This window comes from Cebus imitator, unplaced genomic scaffold (genome assembly GCF_001604975.1).
Source record: "Cebus imitator isolate Cc_AM_T3 unplaced genomic scaffold, Cebus_imitator-1.0 Scaffold82, whole genome shotgun sequence".
In the NCBI taxonomy this organism is placed as follows: Eukaryota; Metazoa; Chordata; class Mammalia; order Primates; family Cebidae; genus Cebus; species Cebus imitator.
This window is the reverse complement of record NW_016107397.1, coordinates 733,976-743,929: the sequence shown is the minus strand read 5'-3', so window position 1 is coordinate 743,929 and position 9,954 is coordinate 733,976. Positions and strand designations below refer to the sequence as shown.

Sequence of the window (9,954 nt, the reverse complement as noted above, 5' to 3'; positions counted from 1 at the left end):
AAAAAAAAGTTCTTTGAAAAAGGTTTTACAATGGCAGGAGGTTCCCCACAGTGAAGGCTTAAAAAACTATCTTCACCCTAATTCCTAGTTTCAAATGAAGTTTTTCAGGGTTTAAGACGAAGACAAGGCCAGGAGAGGCTTGGAGGAGTCCTTTCTATGGTTAAGAACACTGAGAGGCCCTCTAACTAGAGGCCAAGACTTCAGAGGACCTGGCTCCAAGAGTCAGTGGGAAAGCAGCACTTGAGACAGCACTACCCACCCTCACCCAAGACAGAACACGAAGAAACAGCCACCAGAATGGTTTCTTCTGTATAAACACAAGTACATGAGGTTTATTTGAAACCAATTTATTACAAGTTCACCCTTTAATGGGGCCCTTCCTCCTTGAAGACAAAAAAAAAAAATTCAGGTGTCACTGAAGTGGGAACACAGGATTCTCACTATGAACAAGAACAGACTGGATCTAGGAGAAGAGGCAGGGGAAGCTGGCGGTGGCAGGGGTTATGAAGCTGTGATGTCAGTGCCAACTCCATGCCTGTAGAAGGGACGGTAAACTACCCGCCAGCCCTGGAGCAATCCCCACCGTCCCTCAGCAAGGAGGACGGGAGAAGCAGGGGCCACACTCCGCAGTTTAATAGAGGCATTATTCTCATGTTCTAGGAGTTGCAATCCCCTTGGTGGACTGTATTAAATAGGTACAGAAGAGCTTAGGTGCTCAAATTTTCCAAATTCAAAGTCAATAAAAAAGAAAATTAAACCCTGTTTTGTACTTTTATCAAAATCCATCATAAAAGGGAAAGAAGACTACAAAGTTTTGCCTAAATATAACAACTAGAGCTAGATTTGTTATGGGAAGGGGCTCTCAGAGCTTCTCTGCCGCTCTCTCCTCCCAGCCCCCACCAACACTGACCACTGGAATCTTCAGGTTTTCAAGGAGTTCCAAGTCTGAGGTCAGAATGGGCATGGGAAGCAGCAGATGCAGCACCCCCCGAGCCACCCCCCGATGTTGCTGCTTGCCTCAATGAGCCTCCAACCCAACTGCTCTGCAGGAGAGTGGATGGGCTGAGGGAGAAGACGGGGAAGTTAGAGCAAACACGTTATCATAGAAACAGTACTGTACATGTGCCAAAGCGAGATGTCAGAGTATCTTACAAGATGTTCTTTATACAATATCACTGCTGAAACAAGCAACTTTTAATAACTAGAAAAGTCAATTTAAAAAAAATTAAACATTTAAATTCTTCCTGCTTTTCTTCTGCTCCCCTAAGAGCTTGTCTGGTATGAGGGTGGGCTGGGCTCCAACACCCCTCTGGCCAGATCCATCAAAGTAAAGGTTATATGCATGATTATAAGCAGGACTCCAGTCTCTTACTGAAGTGCCTTAGTTTTGTGGGTTTTTTTTTTTTTTTTTTTTGGGGTGGGGGAGGTTGTCACAAAGAAGGGGAGATATTCAGGAATGGCTCCAGGACATGTCCCTTTACTCTGCCAAGATCAACTCAAAAGACCACAACTGTTTCATGATGCTGGTGAATACAGAATTCTGTATGGCACTCACTGATACTGTCACCTGAGAGGAAGATGGGGGAAGAGACAGAGTATGGGCTTAAAGAAACAAGACTCTATATAAATACAGATTAAAAAAGAAAACGCGCCACCATCTCCCCTGTTGGCCTGATTACCCCGGATCTTGCTTTGTAACACAGCGATCCTTCCCCTGGAGACCAGAGGGGCTTGGCACTGTGGTAGAAGCCAGAGTGGGAGAGGCCTCAGAAAAGAAGGCAGGAGAGGAACTGGGTTCACCAGAAAAGCCAGACCCTCAGGCTCCTCCTGCAAACTCTCAGAAGGGAGGGTTATGGCCCTCTTCATCCCAGAATACTTCTGGACAAAGACAACCAGCCCAGCATCAAGCCCTCCAAAGAGCTTTTAGAAAAACAGCATCAGCTTGGGGTGCCGGGCGTTTCCGGACTCCCTGCAATCTCTTCTGAGTTTTTGGTCTTCCTCTCTCGCCTCCCTCCCACCCTCCCTGGCTGTTCCCTGCTATCCCCCACCTCAGCTTCCTTACCACGGCCCTGCCTCTCTACTTCTTCTGTCTTCGTCCCCTGGACTGTCCAATGGGCTCTGGCTCACTGTCCCCTTCATCTTCAGCAAGCCTATCAGGAAACTTCTTGCGCTTCCTGCGGACATATGGGTGGCCAGGAAGGTGTTTATGCAACAGAGCCACCAGACACTGTTCTGTCTTCGCCATGCAGCTTAGCACATGGCTGCCGCGGCAGTTGTAAACCTCAGCATTGGTAAACACTTGCTTCATGTCAGTAAGAAACTCCTGCACAGAGCGGTAGCTCCCACAGGAACATTTGTTCTGCACTGTCTGAAAGTCCATGGGCTGCGTGATCACATCATAGTAGTCCTCGGCCTCGTCTCTGGTCACGGGCTCCCTGTGGAGAAGAACCAAATGGAGAGAGTCTGCACAGCTCTGATGGCAGCAGCCCGGCCACTAAGACACGTCCTGAAAGACGGGCTTGGCTGAGAGACCCTCGGGGCACTGGAAGCTTTCAGAACCTGCCAGGCCACTCCTCCCCTGCGCCTGAGAATACAGTGCTCACCTGAAGGGCCAGCTGAAACGGTACTTCACGATCTTGTGGAGAATCTCTTCGCACTTCTGCAGCTCCAGGCTTTGCCTCCGGGAGCTCCGCTTGCTCTGAAGCACCTGGCAGGAAAGAAAGAACAATGTTACTACAGATTCAAGACAGGAGGACGAGTGGACAGGGCAGTTCACTATTTCCTTGAAGCAGAGGGGCTGAAACCTGACATTCAAGTCAGGGAGCACCCTCGGCCCATGACGCCTGCATCTTCCCAGTGGTCCACTCGCCTCTCCCGGGGGCATGGTGATCAAAGCAGCAAAGAGCAGGCAGCAGGGGCCGTCTTTCCCAGCAGTCCTGCTGGAGGGGGCCACTTTTCTTCTCAGAGAACAGGTGGACCTGGGGTTACAGTGACACCATGGAGGGGCATCAACAAGCCACTGCAGAAAGCCAGTCTATCTGGGCCACCAGCAGCCAATTCTGTGGGGGTGAGGTGCCTCTGGGAAGAGAAGCAAGAGGCCCAATTGCCTTCCTGGGCTCTTCCACCAGACATGTGAGGGCTAAGTGGCTAAGCAGGAAGGGGTGGGGTCTCCACTCCAGGTAGCCATAACAAAGCTGTGACTCACAGCAGAGGCCACAGAGCCCAAGGGGTGAAGGCTGGGCCAACAGGAGAATCCTCTCATGCTCTTTGATCTCTTGAGTGGCCTGCCTTAAGCCCCCAACTCCAATTTCATCTGTCAAAACAAGCACCTTTTCAAGAGTTTCTTTTTTGTTCTTTAAAGCTCAAGTGAGATCTAAAAACTACCAAAATTACATTGGTTAAGGGGAGGGGAGGGTAATGTCCCTCCCATAACAACTGTCGACCCAACAGTAAGTGAGGCTCCAACATTGCTGACATTCCCACAATGAAGACCTAGCCCCTCTGGGCCCACTGGAGACACATGGATACTATTTTTAAATCCTTAATAAGTTGTAGGCTGCCTGCTAACTAGTCTGTAGGCTACAGCAAGGGAATGCCGGACATAGCTGTTCCTGGAGGGCCTGCTGCTTCTGTCTGCCTACAGGCCCACCCATCTGCCTCCCAAGTTAGAGAGCAGGAAGGAGGGGGAGGCGCCCATACCATCTGTTGCCTGATGAATTCCTAATGTTAGGGTTGGGAATAAAAAACAGAAAGGTTAGAGGAGGGATGATAAATAATTCTCACCAGCTCATCCACCTCAGCATCATCCACAGGTGGTGCCTTCAGCTGAGCCTTCTTGGTAGAATGTGGCTTCTTACCCGGGCGCCGGCCTGACCTTGTTGGAGGGGGGATGACGCTGAGCTTGCCCCGGATGGTCTTTCGAGGTCTCACTGAAACAAAAATATAGATTCAGCACAGAACAACTGAAGGTGAAGGGAGGAGAATCTTCAAAACAGGGAAAAAAGATGCAGGGACAATCTGGACAAGAAAAGCGGTGGCTTCACTGTTGCTATCTTCTCTTGCCTTACTTAACAGGACACTAAAAGGCAGCAGCAGCAGCAGATGAAGAATGGGTATCTTTCATCCACTGCCAAAGCCCTTGAGAAGGCCAGGCCCTTCAGTACTTCTGTCCTGCCCGCACTCTGCACGGTTACTCCCAGCCATGAGGCCCCTGCAGGAATCGACTGTAAACCCTGAGAAGTAGAAGCCATCTGCTAACAGGTCAGCCTGAATAAGTGGATGTATTTACATGTGAGATGAACTGGTTTGTAAAATGGACCGTGTTGTAACCCCTAGAGTTACTCTACACTCATCAGTATATTTTCAGAGAAAAGCTGGTCCTTACATGAAAGGCCATAAGGCTGCCTCATTAAATACAATTTAGAGCTAGTCCGTTCCATAAGAGCCCAGCCCAGGGTACTCAACAAGAGAATAAAGAATACAGGCTGGGCATAGTAGCTCACTCCTGTAATCCCAGCACTTTGGGAGACTGAGATGGGTGGATCACTTGAGGTCGGCAGATCGAGATCAGCCTGACCACCATAGTGAAACCCCATCTCTACTAAAAATACAAATTATCTGGGTGTGGTGGCACATGCCTGTAGTCCCAGCTACTCAGGAGGCTCAGGCAGGAGAATCACTTGAACCTGGGAGGTGGAGATTGTGCCACTGCACTCCAGCCTGGGCAACAAGAGCAAAACTCCGTCTCAAAAAAAAAAAAAAAAAAAAAAGGGAATACAAAGGCAGTGAGATGACTTGTGTCTCAGGTTAACAACAGGTGCTTAACGTCAAGCCAACCAGCATTCCTCAGTGAGCCCGGGGAAACAATGCCGTAAGGATTAGCTCCAGGCTTTCCACCACCTTCCCTCACTAACACCCTAGGGAGTGGGCAGATGACACTGGACACAGATAGGGGTCTAGAGAGGCCGTGACAAAAAGAATCGAGAAACACTACTTTCCATTCTATTTCTGGACCACAAGAACTCTTCCTTGGTTACTTTAGGGTCTCTAGCTCAAGCCCAGGCCAGTAAGGAACAGTAAGAAGCTCACACTTAGGTGCTAGAGCTTTCAGCTGCACCTGGGAACCACATCTTTGGTGGTCTAAAAGATGGAGCTGAAAAAAAGCTCTCAAGTACCAAATACTTCCTAGATCTGTCTGGCAAGGAGAGACCACAGAAACCTAGAAAAACAATTCCTTGGAAAGAGAGCTACAACTTAGAAGTGGAAAGCAATCACTAGCTTAAAAACAAACAGAATCTGTATAGTACCATATTCTATAGTATTATAGAATCTGCTCTCAGAAACCAGGCACAGCGGCTAACACTTGTAATCCCAGCACTTTGGGAGGCCAAGGCAGGAGGATCACTTGAGCCCAAGAGTTCAAGACCAGCCTGGGGAATATGGTGAGACCCTATCTCTGCAAAAAAGCCGGGCATACTGGCACATGCCTATAGTCCCAGCTACTCAGGAGGCTGAGGTAAGAGGATCACTTGAGCCTGGGAGATCAACTGCACTCCAGCCTGGGCAACAGAACAAAAGCACCATCTCAAAAAAATAAAAAATGTTCCCAAACAAAGGTGTGCCCAAGTCACAGACTCTGACCAACAGAAGATGACATCCTTGAATGCAGGACTGGTGGGCCATTTGTTCACTTACCATAGGATACCTGAAAAATCAGGCCCAGTGAACAAACAAAAAGAGCCAGCTAGAATGTGAGAGATGTAAGGTGTCCCAAATTACACCTCTGCAGAAAGTGGAAGGATAGGAGAAAATGTGCAAGCCCAAAGTCATTGGGTTTTGGTAGTCTCACTGCAGTAAGAGACTGGTCATGCCAAGCATCTTCTCTCTCCCTCCTTATATCAGTAAGACCATTCAGAGCTGCTATGATCTTGGGAGCTGTACCACTGCTTCAAAACTTCATCAAAATTTTGATCTGTGATCTGTTTTCTACCAACTTATAAAGAAAAGTATATTGGCCGGGCACAGTGGCTCGGCCTGTAATCCCAGCACTTTGGGGGGCCGAGGCAAGCGGGTCTCGCTGTGTTGGCCAGGCTGGTCTTGAACTCTTGGGCTCAAGTGATCCTCCTGCCTTGGCCTCCCAAAGTGCTGGGATTACAAGTGTGAGCCACTGAGCCTGGTTTTGCTGAGAGCAGATTCTATAGTACTATAGAATTTGGTACCATACTGATTCTATTTTTAAGCTAGTGAGCTCAGGAGTTCGAGACTAGCCTAGCCAATATGGTGAAACCCCGTCTCTATCAAAGATACAAAAATCAGCCAGGTGTGGTGGCAGGCACCTGTAATTTCAGCTATTCGGGAGGCTGAGGCAGGAGAATCACTTGAACCTGGAAGGCAGAGATTGAGGTAATCTGAGATTATACCACTGTACTCCAGTCCAGGTGACACAGTGAGACCATCTCAAAAAAAAATGTATACTGGAAAGAGGGAGGCTATTAAAAGAAAGGCTCTGATGGAGGACATTAGCCACGAACACGACTCTCCAATAGTCATGAACATGAGAGAATGAGAGTGAACACAAAAGATAATGCCTTTTTTTCCTACGGGCATCTGGTGAGAACAGATCTGAACTTTCCTAACATCCTTACACTTAAGCCTTCAAAAGTCAGTCATCTCTTTTCACACCAGCAAAGCTATAGCCCTGCAACAGTGCAGGGAGGAAAAAGTCACTGTAACCAGGGAGAAAAAGTCACTCTCTAACAGCAGCAATGCAGCAACGGCCAGAGGAGCTAGTAGGAGACAGCAAGGGGCCTGGCTCTCCTTCCCCATCGTCCCCACACACCCAGAAGCTTAGATCCAGCAGCCTTGTCATAAACATACTTGGGACCATGAATTCTACTAAATCTTAGAGCACGTGGGTTGATGTTACTGAGATCAAGCCACCTTCCCTCCAACCAGGCAGAAAGTTAAACGCCATCTTGAAAACCCATTTAAACCCGTGGCAGCTAAGTCACACCACAGTCAAAACGTGAGAGAAATGGAAGGGAGCAAGCAGGCGACACTACCTAGTGCCAAGCCACCCTTTCCAAGCGCTCCAAGTTTAGAAGACTGTGAAATCAACTACAAAGGCAAACAAAATACTTACATCGCAAACCAGCCACCTCATAATCTTCTTCCTCCTCCTCCTCTTCTTCCACCTCTGCCTCTTCATCACTCTCATCATCTTCACTGTCCTCGGAAGCAGACTCTTCAGTATAATTCCTGTGGGTAGAAAAAATAATAATATAGCAAACACAGTTGTAGTCCAAAGTGGTCCTAAGAAGGGCTCTAGCCCCACAGGGATCAGGAAACTCTCTTCACAGACTAACTGTACCATATATGATAATACAGGGAGGGAATCTGAATGTAAGCCAGGAGAGTCTTTCACAAAAATGAAAAACCAAGTTTCAACAGCATGCATCCCTCTGACAGGCCACAAACAGTTTGGACAAGATACCAAAGGCAACAGAAATCAAAACCAAAATGCAATCCTACCCTTCCCCACACAAAGCAATACAAAACACTATTTCTTTTGTCTCACAAAAAGAACCAGATAACACGTCAGGTACTAAATAAAAGCTGTCCCCACCTCTGAGGTAGATTGAAAGGATAAACAGAGCCTAGACAGGTGTGACTTCACCTTGATGGCCCCCTTCCAGGAGCTGAAACAGCTTGCAGATGACCATAACATCAAAGCAGAGGTAATCCCAGCTCAGAACAGCTGGTCCAAAGCCCCACCATTTCAGAGCAACATGTCTCAAAGTGCAGCTGGGATGGATTGGGAAAGAACCTGGTCATACTGTTAAAGTGGGGTCAGGATCAAACAGCCCTGCCTTTAAAAGGAAGCCCAGGCTGGAGGCGGTGGCTCACGCTTGTAATCCCAGCACTTTGGGATGCTGAGGTGGGAGAATCGCTTGAACCCAGGAGGCGGAGGTTGTGGTGAGCCAAGGTTGCACCATTGTACTCCAGCCTGGGTAACAAAAACAAAACTCCATCTCAAAAAAGAAAAAAGGAAGCCAAGCCAGAGTGCCTATAAGCTGCCCATTTTACAACCTCAAATTTCAATGTGGAAAATAACAGTATCATCTTGGCAAATCTTAGGTGTCTCCTCTTTACAAGGCCCTGTTTTTGGCCTTACTGAGACTCGAGTAAAGAACAAAGCATCACCTCTCCTCTCCGGACATTAACAATCTCGTGGGAGACAGACATGTATAAAACTAACCACAGAGATAAAACACATGCACCAAAATACTACTACAGAGAATAAAGCCTCAGCTGGAACACAGAGGAGAAACCATTAAGCCTAAAGATGCAAGCATGTTTCAAAAGAGCAGTGAAATTTTAGCGAAGCCATGGGCAGTTTATCCACTGGGATTTCTGGGCAGAAAACGTTCACAGTTGGGAGAAAGGCAAAAGAGGCAAGGATGAACAATAAACAGACTGTAACAAGGACACAAATACAAGATCTAAAGCTAATAAAAACCCAGGCTGGTACTGTATAAGAGTCTCAGAAGCAAGGCCAGGAGCTGGACTTTATTCTAGAGGCAATGGGAAGACTGGAAGTTTGTGATCAGGAATGTGAGCAGATCTTTGCCTTGTGCACAGCATTTTGGTGTCACAATTGCTGGGTGAATAAGAGGGGAGAAGACGTCATGTAAGAAAGAGGAATTGAGAAGCACCAAAGGAGCCCAGGTGACAGATGCAGGAGGGACAAATGACAGCGAAGACCATGGAGAATGGAGAGCAAGAACCGGATCATAAACCCCCGCTGTGGATCTCCGCAGCTCGGGCGCAGGAGAAGTGGCAGCGGCCAGGCAGCCCAGCTTCGCAAAGGCTTTTGGCACGCCGCGGCCCGCAGGCACCCAGCACACACCTCGCCGCCGCCAGGATGCCCAAAAGGAAGGTCAGCTCCGCCCCACAAGGAAGAAGCCAAGAGATTGGCGCAGTTGTCAGGAAAACCTCCTGCAAAAAAAGTGGAAGCAAAGCCGAAAAAGGCAGCAGTGAAGACTCCAGCCTCTGATGAAGCAGGAGAGAAAGAAGCCAAGTCTGATCAATACCATATGCCATGTCTTATCAGTGGTCCCTGTCTCCCTTCTTGTACCATCCAGAGGAACATTTTTATCAACTATTTTCTAAGTGTAAGTTTTTTAGTAGCTCTAGAAACATTTTTAAGAAGGAGAGAATCCCACCTCATCCCATTTTTTAAGTGTAAATGCTTTTTTTCAAGAGGTGAAATCATTTGCTGGTTGTTTATTTTTTTTGGACAACCAGAAAATAGTGTGGGATATTGAATCATGGGAGGCTCTGACTGTCTCAGGCGTCAGCTTAACATTCCACAGATCGCAAGATTCGTTTTTATATCCTACGATACAAAGCATATTAAATAACAATATGGAGTCAGTCCTGCACTTCATGTCTTGAACATTTTAAATTACTTCTATTCCCATGTTGTTTTTTAGTAGAATTGTTTCCTAAAGAAAACCACTCTTTGATCGTGGCTCTCCCTGTCAGAATTGTGTGCACTCCGTAACATCTTTGGTTGTGGTAGTCCTGTTTTCCTAATAACTTTGTTACTGGCTGTGAAAGAGTAAACATTTGAATATGTAGTGTGCATGCTATTCAGCTGTGAATTGTTGGGACGTATGTAACAGCTTATTAACAACATGTGAAGATACAGGCACTTGACAGCCTCTTACGGAAAATCTGCTTCCAAATTTTAAGCTGGAAAGTCACTGGAATAATTTTTTTTTTTGAGACGGAGTTTCGCTCTTGTTACCCAGGCTGGAGTGCAATGGCGCGATCTTGGCTCACCGCAACCTCCGCCTCCTGGGTTCAGGCAATTCTCCTGCCCCAGCCTCCCGAGTAGCCGGGACTACAGGCACGTGCCACCATGCCCAGCTAATTTTTTGTATTTTTAGT

At 47.5% G+C, this 9,954-nt stretch overlaps 1 protein-coding gene across 1 annotated transcript in view; it reads right to left on the bottom strand.

The window, feature by feature from the left end:
- Positions 1–301: 301 nt before the first annotated feature.
- Positions 302–9,954, bottom strand: part of BAZ1B (bromodomain adjacent to zinc finger domain 1B) — an 84,592-nt gene continuing 74,939 nt past the window's right edge. The window contains exons 14-18 of the mRNA XM_037740390.1: positions 8,909–8,997; positions 7,142–7,350; positions 3,784–3,929; positions 2,604–2,707; positions 302–2,435 (exon numbers count right to left, since the gene is read on the bottom strand). Of these exons, the coding sequence (XP_037596318.1) occupies positions 2,078–2,435; positions 2,604–2,707; positions 3,784–3,929; positions 7,142–7,350; positions 8,909–8,997 (906 nt within the window). The 3' untranslated portion in view covers positions 302–2,077. The remainder of the gene's footprint in view (positions 2,436–2,603; positions 2,708–3,783; positions 3,930–7,141; positions 7,351–8,908; positions 8,998–9,954) is intronic.